The sequence below is a fragment of the Myzus persicae genome, unplaced genomic scaffold (genome assembly GCF_001856785.1).
Source record: "Myzus persicae strain clone G006 unplaced genomic scaffold, MPER_G0061.0, whole genome shotgun sequence".
Classification (NCBI taxonomy): Eukaryota; Metazoa; Arthropoda; class Insecta; order Hemiptera; family Aphididae; genus Myzus; species Myzus persicae.
Genome location: NW_019103911.1, coordinates 340416 through 363945, shown reverse-complemented (window position 1 = coordinate 363945; position 23530 = coordinate 340416). Strand labels below are relative to the sequence as shown.

At 27.1% G+C, this 23530-nt stretch overlaps 1 protein-coding gene across 1 annotated transcript; it reads right to left on the bottom strand.

Moving 5' to 3' along the window:
• Positions 1–298: 298 nt before the first annotated feature.
• On the bottom strand, positions 299–11969 carry LOC111036221 (lipid droplet-associated hydrolase). The gene is made up of 5 exons (XM_022318172.1): positions 11740–11969; positions 8118–8412; positions 5189–5520; positions 3173–3361; positions 299–737 (listed from the first exon to the last, which is right to left on the bottom strand). The coding sequence occupies exons 1-5, from the start codon at positions 11887–11889 to the stop codon at positions 513–515; spliced, it is 1191 nt and encodes a 396-aa protein (XP_022173864.1). The 5' UTR covers positions 11890–11969; the 3' UTR covers positions 299–512.
• Between the last annotated feature and the right edge of the window lie 11561 nt (positions 11970–23530).

Sequence of the window (23530 nt, the reverse complement as noted above, 5' to 3'; positions counted from 1 at the left end):
CATGTTATCATGGAACGCAGAAAACATGATGGCTACTTACCTTTATTATAATATTGTACGTAAAATGTAAACTTATATATTATATTATTTAGGTATTGTACGGAATTTAATATGAGTACTTTGGTAATTATTCAATTAATAAAGGTGTAGAAATTACAACTGCAGCATAGATCTCGTCGTTTTCGCAATCATATATTATTTATTATAATATTATAGTTACTATTTTGGCATGTGAAATATAAAACTATAATAATAATTACATGGACACGATTCATATTCATATATACAATACTAACAATGTTGTTACATACTCCAATATATTATACGGTTTGCAATTTATTTGTTTGTTTCGAGATGAGGCAAGTCGGACTAGAAGGATATAATAAGTAGGTACAAAAAGATAATTATAAAACAATATTTGATGAAAAAAAACATCATTTATAAAAAATATAATTTTTAAACGCGGGAGACGAACAACCGTTGATGTCTGTTGTGCAGTTTCAGTGTAGGTACTACTGCGATTTAGAGTCTCCTAGGTCGATTTGGAGCCAGTCGCACACGATGCCAGCCATCTCGTCGGAATAACCGATCACGAACGCGTGTTGATAGCCTTTATCGCACAGTACAGCATCTGCTTCCGGCACGCACTTGCTGATGTCGTCGTAGAACGACGTCGGACACCAATCGTCGGTTCTACCGAAGTACATGTGCAATCTTTTCGCGTTGTCCTTTAACGGCTGCAAAGACATAAAATAGTATCAAGTAAATACTTCTTTGGACAATTTGAACTAATAAATGACAGGACAAAATAAAAACAAAATATTAATAAAATTATATCGTAATATTAAAATATTAAAAAATACTTGATAGGAAAACAATTATTGTCCAGAACACATTATGCATGTGATATAGTATGATGTATTTTCAGATGTTTGATAAAACGGCGGATGAATAATAATTTAATGGAAAATGCCGTTGCCAAATTTAAATTTATTTTGTTCAATACGGCCATTTATTGAAGACTAAATTGTACATAAGGTGTAAAGCTTATTATTTGGTTTTTGAAATGTATGGTTGCATCCCTACGTTATATAATGAAACACTAGGGTTTGAGATATAAAAAAAACTTGTTAGGCCTTATGACAAACATTTCAATGGCCATTGAATGTTCTAAGTTACTTGAGATGAATGTATATATTTTAAACAACTTTACTGATTTTACAGAAAAACTGGGAAATATTCCAGCATGTATTATGTTTAAGTATATCGAGGGTGAAAGTTTATAAGACGTGTTTTCTAACTTGAAAATAATACAAAGAATGTATATGCGTACTGCTTTAGCAAATTGTACTGGTGAACGTTCTTTTTCAGTATTAAAAAGGGTTAAGAACTTTATGAGATGTACAATGGAATAGGACCTAAATGGTTCATTTAAACTATGGTGATAATAATTTATAACAGTATCATTTAATATTAGAGTAGAACTTTTGGAATCATTCAATTTTGAGAACATTATAAATTATTTTGTTGTTCCTAATCCAAAATCTTGAAAATGAAAATATCTAAAGTTTTTTTTAGGCTATGTATTTTTAATATTATCTCATATTTCATGAATTATGTCAAATATATATGAGCGAAGGCGCAGGAGCGCCTTGGCAATCTCACCTAATGTCTAGAGTAATATTTTGTCTTAATCTGGGCCTGAGTATTAGGTACAACAAAACAGCAACAACAACATACTTTTAGAGCCCATTTTGAGATAACATCATTATACATTTTAATCATTGCTATTTATTATAAAATAACTAGTTAATACATACAATATTCAGATACACAAATTCACATTATAATAATTAAATTAAATATTTTAATTATGGAATTTTAAAAAACTTTTAGTGTAATATATCTCTATATATGTACCTATATATTATACCCCTTTATTATTATTATTTTTGAACCTCCGTGTGAGAGAAACGAATTTGCATTATATATGTGGCTGGTGCCGAATTGGTTCCCGTACGAAAAAGGTGTATTAATAAGGTAAGCCGAATTGGTTCCTATTTAATTACGCACATTTTCCTTCTCAATTTTACAAGCTTAAGAAGTTAGGACTGTTAACTTTAAAGAAGGATTGGTAAAAAATATGTGTTAAAAAAAATCCTTTAATCGGATACATCCGTCATCTATATTATAGTAGATTTAAAATAAAAATCGAGATAATTTATTTGTTGTAATATGTACAACATATGTACAAGTGCCATGCCTACTAGCACATTGCGTAACACGTACCTATCCAGTATCCAGTACATCAAATTTTAAAAATAAATGATTCAATTTATTTTATTTATGTAATATTATGTATATAATTTATCTTATGTTATTACATTTCTGACACAATTTAAATATTCCGCTAAATAAAATTATAAACATTGTCTATCTGTATTAGACATTAAGGTAATTTCCTAGACTCCTAGTCATAGTAGTAAATGCGTTAACAAAATATTTGATTTTTACAACATTATTTATGTTGTCAGTTAATGCGACATCTTCTGCTAATGTTAGGAATGTATGGTATTGGCTAGGCAATACACATATATAAACATGTCCCTAAGATTATAAAATATATTGCTTCGCCTATTTTATGGTAGGTTTTAATAAAGTATAGTCGGCAGTTTAGTTTCACTACTTTTAATTTATATAAATGATTTTGTTCAATCGTTAACTATAATAATCATTTCTTGTTTTTCTATTCATCATCAACTATCTATTGTAATGGTTCTTTTCAACACATAAAAAAACGAAGACGGTGGAGTACACAATCAAGATTCTTCTTAGAATTCTCTGAAATCCTATTAGGCACTTTTTATTGTCTACGTTTTTTTATCTCTATGTTAATAAAGCATTCAGTTTTTTTAAAGGTGATCAATTTTTGAATTATAATCGAATAATGAAGTATAAGCTTATTTATACCTATAAAATATTTAATATGCAAGTTTACAACATATTTTTATCTACACGAAAATCACATTTATAGAGTATAGACAATGTTGTTTAATTTTATATTTATTTGTTAATTTTTTGAAAATCTTGCTAAATTTGATCGAAAATTCAAAATTTGAAACCTAAGAAAATCTTTCCAGGTAAGTAAATAGGCAAATGTATTACAACAAACCTTGGAATCCAAATCGTATATTTTATCCATTTCGTCTACTGCCATGGAAAATACGTTGCGTAACACCATTGGATGAACCAAACGCACAGCTGATCTGATAACATGGTCATCGACACGTCCTCCTTCCATGATTATTAGGGTCATATTTACCAAAAATGTTTTGATAAAAGCCGGGAATAAAGTAAAAATCTAAACAAATAAGTATTTTTTAAAACTATTTTAAGCATCATATTATTGTAAATAACAATATTTTAAGTTTGTTTTCACGAAAAATTTAACATTGACAATTATATTAAGTTATTCGTGTCTTAAAAGTCAAATAAGACACTATTTTTTTACAAAAGGTACTATAATAAAAACTAATTGTTTCTTATAACTCTACTTTTAACCACATCATAAGATTAATTGTTGTGAGTGTAAATATAATTAACACCTACTCGTTTTAATAATATATTACTTGCCGATGTGGACTTTTCATTCTCATAGTCATTATCTACCTGTGTACGTAGTCTTACTGACCCAGTTAATAATTAATGTTGTTATTTTTATATTTAATACATATATGTAAAATTTAAAATCTATGTTTATATATAATACAATATAATAGGTAATCATAAAATAAATGTATACGCCAATTAATAATTATAAGAACAAATAGGTAAAGGCAAAGGCAACGCTTTAAATAAATAATAATAATATTACGAGTTTCAATAATGCAACGATTGCAACGATTGCAACGAGTATAATAAAACTACTGGATATGCATATAACCTAATAATGGACATTAATTTATATTTTATACTATAAAATCATGGTTTATCATAAAATATATTAATAAATATAAATTCAATTAGTGTCTATTATTATTTTATATTCTGTGATATTTATAAAATAATTAATTATGAGTACTTTTAATTAAATAAACAATTTTAAATATTTAGTAGAAAATTCATGTTAAATAAAATAAATATAACTATATTAAATAATATTCTAACTTATAAAATATAATTATATAATGGTGTATGGACATTTTTTTAAATTATCAGTTGTTAATGAACTATTAAATTGAATAATTATTATTTGTATTATAACTGTATTGTTTTTAACTTGTATTTTAAAAATGATAAACAAACATCTGAGATTTAATATAAACATTTTTTAAATTATTTATTAATGTATAGCATATTTTATTCAAAAATATTATATTGTCAATACAGTTATGAATCTTAAGAGTGGGTAGAACAATTTTGATTTTTGATGCCATGCATTTTTTAATTTTCTGGAATGGTATCGAAGAAGAAAAGTATTTGAAAAAAAGAAACCATATTTAAAATAATTTATTTTATATTATGTTCCAAATTTTAAACGCCGGATGTCATCTTATGAAAATCATATCTTTATATGACAATACGTAGTTCATAAGAAAGTGCCTGGATGGCACAAAGACTGATCGTTTCTTCTGACGAGGAATTTTTGAAAGCTAATCGAGGGGCTCAAAGTAATTTATGCGAAAATAGTATATTCTAGAATCCGTATTAGAAATCTAAAATCAGTATTGTTTTGGCCACGTGTTATGAGCCTTTGATTGTAATTTGTAAATCTACTCAAACATTGCAACATTTTAGAATATTTCAATGTGGATAATATGGTTGAATTTTAATAAACGTACTTACATATAGTATTTATATAGTAAGTACTTAATAGTTTATAATTTTTACAGCATATATTATTATTTTATGTTTAATTCAATTTTCTATCATGGTTATTAAAGTATGTTATGCTTATATGCACCTATGATCTAAATAATTATTATAGTCCCTAAATGTATATATTAACCCAGCCTAAATTAAAAAATGCAATATTAGTAAAATAATAAATTTAGTATATACATATTTATTATTCTTATGTTAGTATACATAATATTATAAACAAAATGTAAAACGTAAAAAACTATATGTTAAGTAAAGTAAAGTAAAATAAAATAATTGTTTTTATTCTATTTGTATTAGGTCTTACCCAAGATAAAAAAATTGTGACGGGTAGAAGATTGGATGCAGTAAATATAAGTTTACGTCCGTTAGGCGTCTCGCGCATTTTCTGTAGAGTGGGAAACAGAAACACTGAACGTTTAACAGACAATCTCTGGGCCATTGCACTATCCTTTAACAGTTCTGATATAATTTTTGACCCGACTGAATGACCCACAAAATATAGATCGCAATTATCTGGCACGTACTTCTCGATAAACCGCAATTTATGTTCTATTTGTCCCTTTACCGTGTAAAGATCGGGATACTTTTTAGGGTCAGGGATTGTAAGGCCCGAATTCGGCGGTGGAACTTCATGACCTAAAAAATAAGTATTTGCATTTAAAAACTCACTTAAATAAAAAAATCTTAATTATTAAAACTTTGTCATTATCCCAGGTCACCCTTAAGGCGTTAAAAATGCAATTGGTGCCGCGACTTATTAGAGTTAAAAAACATCTCACTGTCCGAAGTTCCATCAACGGATGGTTTTTTCATCAGATCACCAATCTTGCCTAATACCCATTTCCCCATGCCACTTCAATTACAATTAATGTACGGTAATACAGATTTTGTAATGTAATAATAAATGTTAAGAAAACAAATATTATTATTAAAATAAAATATAAAACCATATTATAGAAATTATTTAAGCAATATGTTTGAAACAATTACTTAAACATACTCGTGAATACAGGTTGTTGCGATCATACAGGAAAACGGGAACACATAACAGACTATCTTGGATTTTATAAACAATAATGCAACATAATAATTAACTCCGCGAGGTGTTTTTCCGAAGAATACAGAAACGAATAAATTATAATTATAACAACTATAAGACTACCAATTCTCTTAAGTATATGCAAATCGCGAACAAATAATTCATTTTAAGAAAACCCACTTTAATAGTTTAGTTAATAAATCAATGAATAGATTTATGTGAGTGTTTGGACAAATTATCACGTGATAACTTCATTATGGAACAGGTTTCACTGAGGAAAACAAAGTTTCTTGGTATTCATTTTATAACTGCAACATGCAGAACAGGAAATTAATGATAATTTGTTCACATTAAACATTGTACTTTGATGACTTTATTTTAAAATTTAATAAATAATAATATTTTTAATAGATATTTTTATAGTTTGTATGAAAATCACAAATTAAATAACATCATTATTTTAATAATAATTATAGTATGGGGATGAGGTGACCGAGTGGTCTGACGCGTCCGCTGCGACGCAGCCGGTCGCGGTTCGATCCTCGGCTACCGGGCGGCATTTTTCTCCGGACAAGTCGCGGTGACCGGAGAACAAGTGCTGCCATCCCCCACCCCCGGGGCATGGCAGAAACCTACGGGTGCCCCATTCGAAATTCTGCCAAAAACAAACACACACGTGTTCCCCCCTACCGTCCCAAAAAATATACAATACAAACCTACAATACAAATTCTACTACAGCTAATGGCCTTAGTTGCCGAAGCTTAAGATCAATAAAAAAAAAAAAAAAAATTATAGTATATTAAAAATTTAATAAAAATAGTCGCTATGTACCAAAAATACTTTTAAAAATACATTCAATGACAATATGGTAACAGATGTTATCTTTATACAACATTAATTATATTGTACATTTTAATAATAAAATATGTAGATTGTAGATATAAACTATAATTAAGAAACAATCCTTATCAAAGATTTAATAAAAAAACCTCCTTTATCAAGTCAATTTATTACACAATTTGAGTATTACTGCAGTACAAGTAAAAATAATAATTATAATTATAATTAGTAGTTACACATTATTAAGGTATTCTATTATTTAAGCTTTTGTTTAAAATTTAAGCTGAATACACAAACAAATGAAAATGTTGAAATATTTTTCCCTAAATTTTTGAAATTTAAATAATTTTTACTTGCAGTTTGATAGAAAGAAATCATTATTTAGTACTTCCAGTTTGAACATCGACATTCAACATTTTTCATGCTAAACATAATTTTCAAAGTTATATATCATTATGATAACCTGGGAAGGAGATATAATAATTAATGAACCTTTATAGCTTGATTGAATTCTACATTACCAGTTATGTAATCTTAACAATAATTAGTCTCTAGATTTTGTATCAATAACATAAGTTTTTAAATACATGGATGTATGGATTTTATTAAAGTAAATTATTTGCTGATCGTTGAATAATGTAACACAAGAGAAGAGAAAATTTTATTATTGTAGAAAATATGAGTAGTTACCTATATAAATATATTTACGTAATTTTGTACCTATGTAACTATATTTACAATATAGATATTAACTAAACATACAAGTGTTAAGTTGAAAACATACTTATTTATTTTAAAAGTCATGGCGCTATAAGGTCATATTAAATTAATTACACATCAACAAATAATTATTAGTTGCATTTATCGTATAAGTGTTGTTGTTAATTACAGTAAAGAAATTTATAAGTTATTCAAATAAGAATTTTGTAAATTCATTTTTTAGTGTTTTAGATAGTTAAAAAATACAAAATATAGTTAGGTACAGCAGTACAGATCAGTGCCAGTAGTTTAGAAATTACATATAGGGTATACACCACAAACATTTTATTTTCGTTTGTCTAGGTGTAAATTTTATCAAAACTAATGATTATTTTAGGGATTTTTGATGAAAATATCTCTTTGTCTTAAGGAATTATTGAGACCTACAAGTCTAATAAATAACTGTACATAATGATAACTCCAAAATGTTTTTTATTCATACATTCGAAAATCAAAACGATTCAAAAACATTCCCGTGGCATATTTGAGTAGTTGACTTCCACTTAAATTTGATAATAATAATGATAATAATTAATAACAAATACCTACCTAGCTTAAGATAGTAAAAATGTAAAATAATGATAGCATTTGTACCTGCATGTGATAACACCCAGACAGGAACTTTGAGGATTCGATAGACTTCCTGCAGAAATTTTTCATAGAACTCTGATACACCTGGGTTGCCGCAAATGCATAGCACTACTCTCTTTAATTCATGTTTATTGTGCTCGTCGATCGGCTTGCCCCAACAAAGCACTCGAGTGGCCACGCCGTTAACATCCACCCATAGGTCTCTCGCTTTCAAGCTGCAGCCGCTGTCATCATCCGCAGTTGTCGACTTCATCTTTGAAACTGTAGCTGCCGATGCCTCTGCATTCGCTGCAGTCATCTGTGATTTTTTACAATAGGTTAACACACTCACCCACCATCACACACACTACAGACAGGATGCATATTATGACGTATCCATAAATATATATAATAAATGAAGATGTAAAGAGTGATCCTTTTGTCACGAAACAATCATTTAAATTGGTAAAACTCGGTAAATATGTATGTAATTTTTTTTTTACCTTTATTGGAAGTTACCAAAACACAACATAAATTATAATATTTTAAATTCTGAGCAGATAACGATGGATGTATAGATTTTACATTGTGTCTGTGTTTTTTTCTGTCTGTCATACTATCACCTTTAAGGGTAGAGTAAAAATGCTTCAATTTTCTACTTCAGCAACATTTCTGGTATAAGAAAGTGAATCTAGACAATCTAATCGGTACTTTAGGGGATTAAAAGTAAACAATTCACAGAAATTTTAAAAAACATTGAGAAAAAACAAAAAATTAAGAAAAAACGGGAACTTTTAAGCAAAATCAGTTTTTGAAAAAATCTATTTTCTTTTTTGAAGTGAATCAAAAATGAATAACTGTAGATACTTTAATTTTTCTAAAAAGTAAAAATGTTTGCAAGCAATGGCCATGAACATTTTTCATACAAGATAAAATATTCTAAATATTTTGACTCTTGTAGAACTATTTACGAGTATCAAGAATAATTTAAAAATGTTATTAGCATCTAAAAGTAGAATTTTTGACAATTTTCGTCTAAATTAAAAAAACCATGAACATTTACAAATTATTTTGACTTAAAAATTCACATTTTTCCTCGCATTTTTCTTTATTTTATAGATTTAAAAATTGCATACAAGATTACTTATTAAATAACTCACAAGTATTTCAACATTTATCAAAAAAAAGTTAACCAGACATTTCCTCATACATTAACGATTTTTCATTGAACAATTTTCTTATTTTGTTAATTAAAAATCAAATAGCCGTAAATACTTGAAATATTTACAAAATGTTTATTCTATTATCGTACATGTATATATTATAACATTTTCAAGGTATGTTGATTTTTTTTAGATGTTTATACTTTATAGACATTTTTAGTTTTAAATTCTTTTTAGTTTTTTTCTATAAATATAGACAAAAAAATGTCACTGAGTCCTTAACTAAAACCTTAAAAAATACAAGGTTCATCATAAGTAGTTAATATTGTAATTAAAAAATCTAAAAAAATATATTAACACAGTTTTTTTTATGGACATGTGAAGTTAAATTTTTGACGAAATTATAGATGCATAACAAAGAATAACGATGTTAGTTATTTCGTTTTAATTCAAAAACCTGATTCGTAAGGATTTTCACGTATACTATACACTTAACTATACGCAATGATATTTTCAAAATATTGAGATTTATTTTAATAGCTTTTAACTATTCATATAAATAATAGCATAATGAACCTATCCACACTTTTAAACCGGTAAGTGGTATGTATTGACTCTAGAGTTAATAACAATAATATAATAGACAGTGATATATTATTCTAATAATTAAATATTAACTAATATATTATATATTGCAATGATTTAGGCAAAAACCTACCTTTATTGCTATTAATAGTAAAATAACTTATACTTTAATAGGAATATCAAAAAACATATCATGAAATACACTTGGTGTACACTGTACATATAGGCTGGTAAATCATCTTCGTTCAGAATCGTTTTTCGCATATAAAGATATTTTGAATTCAAATTTAACACATTAATTACATGTCACTCACTCAAGAGTCTACACAAACTGTACAGTAGAGCACTATACTTGCCGCACTACTTACCCATATTTTTTTTTTATAATTGTATAATTCTTAAGTTAATTATTTTTTTAAAGACTACTGCATCTTACATTTTTAATTCATAAGCAGTATATTTTTCTGAAGATTTAATGTATGATGTATCAATATTAATACAATTAGTAGATACCTATACCTACCTAGTAAACTTTAAGTGTTTAATGTTTCGATGAGCGGACTATAGAGGCATAAAGACAATATTTCCCAAGGTACGACCCCTGTAAATACCATTAAACTCCATTCATCTGTACTTAAAATTATATATGAAGAAATACACATACATTTACCGAGAAACTTACTGTTCTGTGATAAAAGAATCACCCCATATAGTACAAAGTCTCGTGCTTTTATATTATGCGAGAGTAAGGTTTTATTTTTACATTTTGTAGAGTTTCAACGAGAAAAAACACTTCTTATCCAAAAATATGGTTTAAAATCATGCGATTTCATGCAAAAAAACAAAATACTTTTAAAGGTGCCCTAGATATTATTCTTACATTTAAATAGTGCAGTATTTAGACTAATTCACTCTAATATTAAAAATAACAAAGTAAAACTGATCTTTCTGAACATTAAATTGCCCATGAGTTAGTAAGGCGGAGATAACACATGCGATTATATGGTCCTCTTAAACGACAAAATAACTATTTGAAAAAAGTAATTAGGTAATCACCTACAAAGAAATAATAATTGCGTATAAGTTAGCGTGAAGTGAGATATTTTCATGGATAAGATTTCAAAAACCTATCGCTGTGCTGATCACGATGTAAAATATAATATTATTAACGTTGTTCATGGGAAACCGGGTTAATGATGCTGATGCCAAATGTGATTAGTAAACATTATTAGATATAGGTACCTACGCTAAAATAACTAAAATCTGTAAGTTAACTTGAACACAACCGATAAATTACTACAGCATATCAATTCAGCCATATTATATGTACCTAAATAATATATGTTATATCATATTATACAGACAAAAGGTTTTCAAAAAATGCAAACGCCTCGCAACTTGTCTGAGAAAAAATTGCACAAGCGATGTGTTATAACTTTATAAGCTATAACATATAATTTAATAGTACCATCTAGAAATATATTAGAATAAAAAAGAGAAATATAAAATACAAAGAATATAGGTATTTTTAAAGTAGGTTCTATTATGATATATAACTTCTAAAAGCGGCAGAGCTGTGTCATACAGCAGAGACGCTACAGCACACAGCATATCAGCTACCCACCATCAGCTGTTCAACCGGGAATGCGGTCCTCGCCACGTCCTCTCATATGCCACCTCTGCGGCGCTGTTATCTCTTATCATACAAAACGAGAACCTACGCTTATCACTTTAATTCAGTGATATCACACCCGACAACCGGTGTGCACCGTTACTACAACTTACTGTCCCGGGCCGACACGTCGACGTAAAAACTAGGACGTCTCGTTTGCTATATTTAATTATTTCGTCATTATTATTGTCGATTTCCCATTACATTGGTTTTAATTGGTACTCACGTCTTTGTGATAGTAGCAGCGGTCCGTTCCGAGTCCGACGTGTAATCGCGGTGGTCGGCCGACGAAAACGGCGGTCGCGCGACGGTACCGACTAACAACGGCAAGTCGTGGATAGAGCGAGGTGGCGGCGACACTATACGATACTGCCATTCGGTCGTGGTCGTCGACGGCCGGCGATGTCGTTTTCGCGCTCGCCGTGAACTCGTCGTCGGGCGAGCCGCGGCGAAGTGTTTACCTTTCACCACGAGCGCAACGCAACGCGTCGTCTCAGTGCGACCTCGGCACCCGTGCTAAACTATTGCGTCGTCCCGAGGTATTGTTATTACTTTATTAGTTATTACGATTATATTACTATTTACGTGACAACGCAAATTCGCCTTTAGTCTATACCTACCTACCTACTTTCACGGCTAGTACCTAATAACCGGACGACTGTTATTATTTTTCATTACGCAATGGTAATAGGCATGGTTATTACATTGGTATAAGTTGTAACGTGTTTGCTATGTTTCGTAGTATACTAATATAGTAATATGTATAATGAACGAATATGCGTTGCTAGTGCATTACATTGAATTGATGTATAGTGTGGCCTATCTGTCTTTATGCAGAATTTTTATGAAATTTGAATTATCGTCATTGCAGTGTGGTACAGATTTACGAAATTCGCGCATTAAGACAAAAGCCTGGGAGTGACCGTGTGATAATTATTGTGATGATTACTCATCAGTCATCACTAATCAGTGATTACGTTAAACATTATAATATTATTTATTACCATAATATATTAATATATTGTATATATGTGTATTTACATTGTACGTATATATAAATAGGTAAACGACATATTAAATACCAACATGTAATTGACTATTACTCATGCTACTACTATTTAATGAATTTGAAATAAATAACAATTGTTAGTGTACCTACCTAACACAAACTTATATTCGATATCAAGTATCAACTGTTATATAGACACTATATTGTGGGTATATGGCATGTTTTTAAAAACTATAATATTGACTAAACGTCGAATACCTACTCTAATGTTTTGGTAATAATTTAATATTATCAGACTTGAAGCATAAGTACCTAATGGCTAATGCTATAATAATACATGAATGAATTACTCAAATTGTATGCTATAATAATACATGAATGAATTACTCAAATTGTATAATTTAATAAAACGTCGTAAAACTGTATGATAGGGGTAATAAAAAATGTTGAATTACAATAAACTTTCTTAATGGTTGATAAATTGATATTGTTATACTATTCCAATTCATATTTAAATTAACTAAATAAAGTAAATAGGTACTTACGCTAAGACTATCTAAAACATTTGTATTTCAAAACTAAAATATACCAATATTACCCGTATACCTATATGGACATAATATGGTATCTGTTTTTTTAAATAAATGTTACCTATGAATTTTGATAAACATAAACACTGTACCAGATACTAAATAATCCAGTACTTTGGTGTCTTAGGCACTTGTTTAATATTTGGTTATTACAATTAGTTCTAACTAACTTATATAATCTTATTTTTATCAAAAAATTGCATATGCTCAATAATTTTGTGATACTAAAATTAATGATATTTATTTTAATTGGAATTCAAAACATGATAGTATTTTTTAAGGTTTATACTCACTTAAGCTACCTTCATAGAAACTTTAGTAACTAGAAGTGGTAAGTAGAAGTGTAGGTAGTACCTACTACTTAGTTATATTAATTTTATAGCAACTTTATACAATTGCATTATTAAAATAATAATTACTCCATATTGCACATTGAATCATTTTAAAATATGCTAATAAAATCCTACCACTAAAATTCTTATTTATTCTGCAAGTTGCTTTACCTCTCTCACAGGTGCTTCATTGAATTGTATGATGAGCTACCAGATACAAATAAATTATTATCTAATTTTATAGTTGAAATAAAATCATATTATTATCATAATGATTATATTCAGCTTATTTTAATGTGTATGGCTGACTGTTAATTATTATCTATAATATATTCATTGATGGAAAATCCAAACTATAAAATTATTTAATATAACTAAATTTATTTCTATGTGAACTGCATATTATAATAATATGTAGATTGTAGGTACCTTGCGATATCCACGTCCGAATTGCATTAAGATGCCAGCGCTGACCGACCATATAGAGTATAGATATTTGTTTTCTCTCTGCCTCAGCGCAACATAACAAATTTGCGTTCAGTAGAACCATATTTGTGTTGTTGTAGTTTTTTATAATTGGTAGAGTAAACATTTAAGAAAAAAAATCAGATTTATGTAAACTAATTTAACAATATATTTCAGATAAAAATTTGTAAAAAAAATATAAATACACTTCACACTAATAACCTTTGTTGTCGAAGTAAATTGATCAATAAAAAATATAAAAATATATGATTATAATCGTATAATAGAATACATTGACCAATTCTAAAAAACTTAATAATAAAGTTTTCTAGTGTACTTCATAACCTTTTATTATTATTTGAATTTTAAAGCAAATTAATTATAATTTTAAAATTGTAATAATGGTGATGCATAAACTCTATACAGTGAGAAAGCACTCTGCGGTATGTTGAAAATAAGTTGTTCTATGAATCCTATGCGACACTCGGGTGTAGTGGAACTTGTCTCGATGGCGGGGTGTCACGTGATAAAGCGCTGAATCGGCATTATGTCTCTCTCACTGGACGATAAAGTACGAGTATATAATTATAAACCTATAAACTCACTTTAAAATTAAAATATCAATAAAAGTAAATAGTAGGTGCTAAATTATAGATAATATTTTTACCTTCTAACTCAAATTTTCAATGTTGCGCTGGGTCAAAGTAAAAAAAAATAATATAGTGCCGCTGACGCCTGACTTCCTCCTAAATTCATATTAAATTATAATAGTATACGTACCTTATATAGTAAATAATTAATGAATAATAAAAAAGAAGTCGATTGATTATATACCTATAGGTACGTATATATTTATTATAAGGGATGCATATTGAACCTAAGTCATGGAGTACCTTCATTAGAAAAATATATATTCGCTATTCAGTTAAATAATGTACAACAAATAATATAATTGATTTTAGTCTTTTTGTACATTGATTATTATTTATTTGTACTTATGGTTTATTTACATCGCATGAAATAATGTAAAATTACTACTCTATACGGATTAAGAATATACTATTTAATGCCAATATATATCCAATTTGGCTCTTTAATTATAAATTATCAGATGTGGGCAGTTTGCGAAAATGATTAACTAGAGTTACAACAACTTTAAGAATGTTAAATTATAATAGATAACAGTTAACTAATTATATATTATATTTAACCCTAAAAGTTAATGATTTCAACATGTAGAAAAATATGAACTTCAGTTGAAAAGTTGAAAACTTTTAACTACCAGTCGGCTCCCAAATAATTATTGTGTAACTTTTAAATAATTAAAATAGTAACCAAACATTTTGTTAAAAATGCATCTTGTTATAGAATATAAATATTATATATTCCTTCTTACCTATTTCATATTAGCTATCTTTAGTATAAGTAGTAAAGAAAATTATACATACTTATAAGTTATAACAATATATAGTTGGTACCGTTGGTGGAGACTCGTTTGCGCACATATTAATAAAATTCTTTTACAATAATTCTTATGCTCAAAAAATTGTAGACAATAAATACCAAATTTTTGGTACATTTTAGGTCTACGTTGTGTACAATGTTGAATTTACTGATAAGATATTTTCAATAGAAAGTCATATCAATAATAATAGTCATAGAGAAAATGTATTTGTTTATTTTTATTTAGTACACAAAAACAAATGAATTAAATCAGTTATAAATACAGTTAAACCTTGACAATATGTATTTTGACGTATCAATAAAAATAATTATAATCGTTATTGTATTTTCAAATATATCCCGGAAAGTTAAGTTATGACGACAAATACTTTAACTAGCTTAACTAATTAAGAGGATGCAACCTATGCGTTTTTTGTCTTATTCGTTCTATAAACGTACGACAAAGCAAATTATTGTTCACTTTTTTCAATAGTGTGCTGTTATTGTTGATATTATAGTAGCTTGACCTATTATACAACTTTTAGGTAAGAGCTTTATCTTAAGCTTTGATGATTTTTTCGACATTTTAATTTTCGAGCAAGATGTGGGCACGTGAAACATCACAAATTAAAAATGCTCATTTCTCGCTTGAAAAATAAATTTCGAATAAAAGCCGACGCACTTATTATAATCTTCTTACTTAAAAGTTTGATAATGGGTCAATTAATTCTGATATCAACACTAACAGCACACTATTGAAACTAGTGAACGTAAATTGTCCATGTCGTACAATCGTAAATGTGTAAGACGGAGACAACAAAGGCATGAGCATAGCGTGGTCCTCTTAAGTTATTGAATTAAAAAAATTGACCAATTATTATGGTTAAAAATTAAAAAAAAATTTTTTTAACTATGCTTAAAACTTTGTAACTAATTTAAATGCTCACCTATTAAAATTACAATGCAGTACACATGGTTTAAATCATAAAAAATATTCTCAAATAAATAGAAAGCCTACTACCTAGTACCTATACTATAATTTATAATGGCATCTATTGTAGTAATTTTTTTACTCTATTAGTTATAATAATTTAAAGCATGTATAATGTGTACATATCCTGGTGGGTGCTGACCACGGAAATGGCCAACTTAAAGAGGGTTGTTGTGTAAATATCAACTAATTTATAGATTTATAATTTGAAGTGGATTAAAATGTTTGATAAAACGCTTGTTTGAAATTAATTAAGCATTTAAGCCCCGGACAAGTACAACTAAATGAACGCTCCCTCATTTCCAAAATAGGGTAATAAACTAGTATATATATTATGATCATCGCTCATTATATATATTATATGTATAGATAATACATGTGTAATAGTCAATAGATTTAGTTGTAGTATTATTGTACATTTGTAAACATGCGTTTAATAAAATCAATATAAATGATGATTTGCCAAGTATATAGGTAGGTATATCATTTATTTACTATTGTGACAATTAAATAATAGGTACGAATGTAATAATATGTTACTTTAGCATAAAAATATGTATTTTTTTTTCAATTTAACAATAAAAATGTATTGTGATGTTTCTAAGTATCGTGCGTTTTGTACGTTACAGTAAATTTGTATTTATTTCTTTATAGGATTTATCTAATATTGTGCTAATTTTTTAAGGGCCCTTTATTCATACCCTTAAATTTTTCGTTGAATAAATCTCTAATAAAATAACACACACCTGTATTCTGAAGTATACTAATAGTAATCGGGTTTTAGCGGTCATAATATGGTCGAACATTGAAAGTGCGAAACCCGGACACTTATTTGTACAGTTAGGTAAATATTAAGATTGCAGTGCATTCATATACTGTTACACTTATATGCATAATATCCAATATACATATTATATACACAAAGCATATATATTATATTAAAAACAAGTTTGAAGTAATGACCAATCATATTAAAAATGTTATTAAAACAATGGACCGCACAAAGTGACCATTTACCTAAAATTCATATTACATATATTTTGGTAAATATACATTTTGCTATAGATACATTGATATATTATATACCTATTATTTAGACGTTGGGGGGTTTAAACCATCTTGATACTCCCTTCTTGATACTATACTTCCAAATCATTATATGATTATTGTGATAAAAAATTGTCCAAAATTTGTTTTGTGATAAAATTTTTATTTTTTATTAAATTGTAGTTTTGTAGTTAATTTATTTTTGTCATACAAACGTAGAAGATGTACTTATGAAAAATAAAACGATTGATAGATAGTTGATATTATGTAATGTAGGATATTTGATTTAAAAGTTCCCAGATTAATCAAAATCTCCTCCTAATTAACCTTCTTGCTCCGTCCCCGGACTTGAATCCAGGAAAATAAACAAACTACGAAATACTGTTATTGTTTTAATGCAAATGGATGAGCTTTATTACATTTACCAAATGTGTATGTATATTTATTTACTATAATAGGTAACTATAACTATATGCACACTCACTTCTCAAATTCGTACTACTCATCTTTATCTTAGAATTTCATTATTAAGTATCGGTGGAGTTCACTAAAAAATAAGGACTGGTAGTATAATATAGTCTATAATAACTAATAAGTAATAACTTTAATACGGTACTTCATATCAATTGTAATATTATATGTATTATTTTATGCTATGTCTACCTACATACTATTTTGTCTTACCTTAAAGCTCTTCAATGTGACTGAAAAATAAATAATATAATATATGACTAAATACATAAAGCCAATATAAATAAACTAAGCAATAGAAATTAAATTTTTATTTCATTAAAAAGATCGTTTATTTTTATCTAATTAGAATATTAAAAACCTATTTAACCCTGGTGGATTTTAATACATATAATAATATACTTATTATACACACTCCATTGATGACCCCAATTTAAATTTCAGTCGAATGGATACGATGCATTTATAGAGGGCACACATGTATCTATAAACCCTCTATATATAATTTTATTATACATTTATACACACAAGACATGTTATGCACACTGCACATTTATACTATAGGGGAGATCAGTTGAGAACCAAAAGGAAAAAATATTTTTTGTTATAAATCGTTCAGGTGTTTCATAATATACATGAAGGTTAAAAATATTATATTATCAGTCTGAGTTCTGGCCTAGACTTAATATTAAAAATTGAAACTATGTTATGTTAATTTATTAAATAAATATAAAATATAATCAATATTAATGTATAATTATTATGAAAACAATTTCTAATGATTTAAAAATTATTTAATGTCACATTTTTCGTTAATTTTTTTGAAAAAAATATCTATTTATAGCCACACTACTCAATCCATTTACCACCCGTAAGTATTCACTTTTATCAAGCCAAGCCTCTCCCCCTGCCATATAAGGATTTTCATAAAAAATAATTTGTATGAAGTAAATAATAGGTATATACCTCTAACGTTTAATATCGTATCTCTAAGATATTATTGCTGGAGTCATAAGCCTTTTTTAATTAAAAAAAATAATCATAACACATAAATCGCATTTGAATTCACAAACAGAACTTTTTCAGCTAGTTTTAAGCAAGCTTGTAATCAGCTTGAAACATTGATTTCCATCTATTGCTAATGATAGCTATAATAATTTAAAAAGGATTTTTTTTAAACATTATACCTACATATAGCTATGATTATGCGTATTACAAAAATGTTATATAATTCTCGCCATCTATATAAGCTTTTAACTTGCTTTTATAAACAGTGCGGTTAAATTTAATGATGTATACCTAATATATTAATTTTTTTAGGGTTTTCGCTCATTGCTTAAACACTATTATGCTATCAAAATTTACTATAGAACATTTTAAGAAAGAAAGTTAAGTTATTAAAAAATCCCAGCTTAATGTATGGATAATGTATGTTATGTAATATGTAAATTGTTGATTAGTTGAAAAAAAAATTCAGTATAGGCTATAAATAGGTTCTCATAATCTCATTATAGGTATGCGCTATGAGTAAATAAATCTATAACCTAATAATCTATATAATATTTTGGTAAACGATTATAATATATTTCATTATCAATTTATACTCTAAAGGATATTATAAAGTCATAAGATCTTATACAAATGTTCAATTGAACGTACAAAATATAATGTTTGTATATAATATATATTATTATATGCACATACCTGGTAGATCGTCCTAAAAGTATATTTATATTTGTTTTAAACAGGGACACTTGTGTTTCAAAATATATTGCTATACGTGACTCAGACTACTTATCAGTTTGAAGATAATATGTTTTCTCAAGGTGTTTGTTTAAAAAATGGATATTTTTTAACTAATAGCAAACAAAACAAACCAATATTACTACCTGTATTCATATTATTCTTACTCAAACATATAGAATATTAAAATAATTATCCTTTTATATAGTATTTGTTTACACAACTAAATAGGTGCATAATAATAATATAATGCTTACCTAAAATATGCTTATTGCCAGATTAGGCATTAGGCACAGCACATAATATAGCTACATATGTATAGGGGCCCTATATATATGTACCTACGAATAAAGACAAAACCTGAAAAAACTTTCTTTACTACTATATATAATAAGAAACATGCAGATATTTAAGAATTATAAGTTCATTTTTTTTACATTTTACTGCTGACATTTATATGAATATTTTTCCAGTAAAAATATGTCTTGAAAATATGGAGTTCAAGATCCAAAATATCTCAAAGCAGAGTTTTTGAATGGTTTAATGTGGTCTAAATACATTTATGATCTATCTATTATTCAATTTATTAATTCATTCTGATTTCAATAAATCAGTACTATATATCTATTTATATTAAAGATTCAGGTAATCTATTGTACAAAACGATATTGTACCAACGATTTTGATATAGGCGAGTGTTTTTAACTGTATACATTTGTAATATCCACTTAAACCTTGTCTATATAGTATATAGTCATATAGATAGCTAGGTATACATATTTATTAAATGCTAAGGTAATATTTAAAAATAGTTATTTAATATATTAGCTATGTATATGTTTCAGGTAAATTGTACCTAGTTGTGTTATAAGTTTACTTAAATACTATGAAATATATATAATGTATGTATACATTCTATATACATAATATAATAAAATATTAAAATGAATGTTTAATAGTTCATGTTATGAATATAATAATTATTTTATGAAGTAATTCAGAATAAATTTAGACATTTGAGCAGGAAATGTTTAGGTAGAAGTGTATACGTGTATTTACTAAACTTAAACATCTGTTTAATTGATGTTTAAATGTATAATGTTAGTTGAAGTTTATAATACACAGTATAAATATAGATCTTTTTTAAATGTTAATAAGTAAATAACAAAAACAAATTTTAGTTTTTATTTTTACTTTTATTTGAATTGTTAGATAACATAATAATTTAAAATTTAAATTTTCCTATAGAGCATTTCAAATCTTATTTCTATTAGGTACTAGATATAATGATATAAACAATTAAAATAATAAGTATCTATACCTACCTATTGAACCTTTTTATTGTAGTTTAATGTCCAAGTAATATAAATAATAAATAAATTATAAATTATATAAAATACAAATTAGTGATGCGTGAAGCTAATAATTTCAATATTATAAAAAACCAACTGTAACTACTGTGAACTACAGATGCAATGTCGCACTTACATACGTAATATATATGTTTGCCTTGAATAAATAATATTTGTCGTTTTTCGGTTTCTTATCAATTTACATGGTTTAGTAAAAACTTTTTACACCCCTAGGCTCTATAATAGTATGTACTGTTTCAGCTAGTCATTACTATTTGTAAATACATTTTATTGAAGTAGGTATTGAGGTATGTATACCTACTACTACGCACATCGTTAAGGTTAATATTTACATATTTAGTTTAGACTTTATACAGTACACCGCTGCAGTCATTATATTATTATATAATATGATAAATCATATATAAACAAAAAAAAATACTTTTGTTGTTCAGTCGATTGATCAGATGATTTATGTATAAAACATATTAAAATTATTGAAAATATTTATGCATAAGAGATTCAAGATATGTTTGACCGTTAATGCATATACAATAATAATTCCTCTAAAACAGTATACAACTGAAATAACTGATTCATTGATAAACAGCAATTTCTAATAATAATAATTTTTACGTGATAATTTTATATAATTAGGCACATGAATATCTATTATTGTTCATTTTTTTTAGAATGATAATAGCTTAAAAAAATGCAAATTTCTAGGAACTACAATGGAATATTGTATATTTTTTATTTGAATATAGGTTTATGTACTGTACGGTTACACCATAATCAATGGTTAAATACCTAGGTAAGGAGCTCTTCCAGTCTTTTGCGTGTAAATGTTATATTATATAGTTGTTGAAAATTATTGTCAATAATAAATAATAATGATAATAGAAAGATAGAATTTTATGTTTTTGTTATAAAAATATCTGAATACATGATATTTTATAGTGTTTACATTGATTATTCTTTAACCTATATTTTGTTCAGAAATTAAAAACCCGTTAAATGCATAAATGGTGACGTTTTACGCATAGGTGTCATACGATATTTACATCATTGTAACAACAAATAAATAATTTTGAAGTAATAATCATAATAAAGTAACATTAAATGTTTTTGTCAAAATAGTATGTATTATATACCCCCCAGACCCCAGTTGATATAATATGTTATGAATTGTAGCCTGTAGCTGTAGGTATGACGTTCCGACGTTCGTATATATAAACTCGTTATGCTAATATTTAAATACATACAATTTAGGTATACTAATCTAAAATTGTTTTATTAGAGATATCAATTATATACTTTTTTCCTCTTATACATATTTGAAGAAAAAAGATATTATCTCATGAAATTTTATTTTTCAAATGGAGTTAATTAGTTGTATGTCTTTTAATTTGTTGCCGATAAGTACGTATATACTGTAGGTAAAACACATCTGTCACTACTTCTTTCCCACGAAAATCAAAATCTATGGATCACAAAACCATCGGTGATTAACATAAGAATGTATAATGTAGCTGTAGACTGTAGTAAGTATATGTTATATGTATGCATATAATATTTTGGTCTACGCTCTTGTTTCTTATTAAGGTCTTGAATGTTTTATATGATATAAAATTAACTAAACGTATTTCTATATAACACTTCGGACAGTTCGAACATCAGTTCTATAATATAATCGGTGCTATATGGGGATGCTTCCTATAGTTCCTTTAATGTATGTAAAATATAAGACCTATTATAGATGAAATTCTCACATTAACTTGATTACGTATGTGTATACGTAATACCATGGTTAAACCTATTATCTACTACATTACCAAATAGTATATACCCACGTCCCACATAACCACATAGGTTCATATAATTATTATATGGTGTTGTTAAATAAAGGTATATATTATTGAGTATTGACTGCATGTAGAAGTCTTTTGTGTATATTTACGTATGCAGATATTTTTATAAGATATTTCTTCATGAAATATTATCATGTAATTATGTAATTCATTGGTTTAACTACTGTATTTATTTAATTTAGAGTTTTTATATACAAAACGAATTGTTCTTATACTAATTAATTAAGTTGAGGAATAATAGGTACACACTACACATATTTGTATTTTAATTTTAGAGTAGCTATAGGGACATAGATAATATGCATTCTATATATATTATTAAATGAGGTACCTACCTACGTATATAGGATAATACTATACTAGGTGCCAATATAACCTATGTATAGGAATACATTAATATTAGCGATGATCACACATTATATAGCGTGCTTCCATAATAAATTAATAATGTGGCTTTTAAACTGTCATGTATGTGGGTATATAGATTATTATAATATATAGACGGTACATCATACATGATGAGTATGTTAAAAGTATTGTGTTTTAACTTATATAATTTATCAGAACATTATTTTAATGTGAAATTAAAATTAACTATGGATAGGTACTTTAAACTTGTTATGCTAATTAGCGCACTTGATTATAACATAGATAAAGATAAGTTGTACGGATGGATTTTAATTTATTAAAAGTAGATACGTAT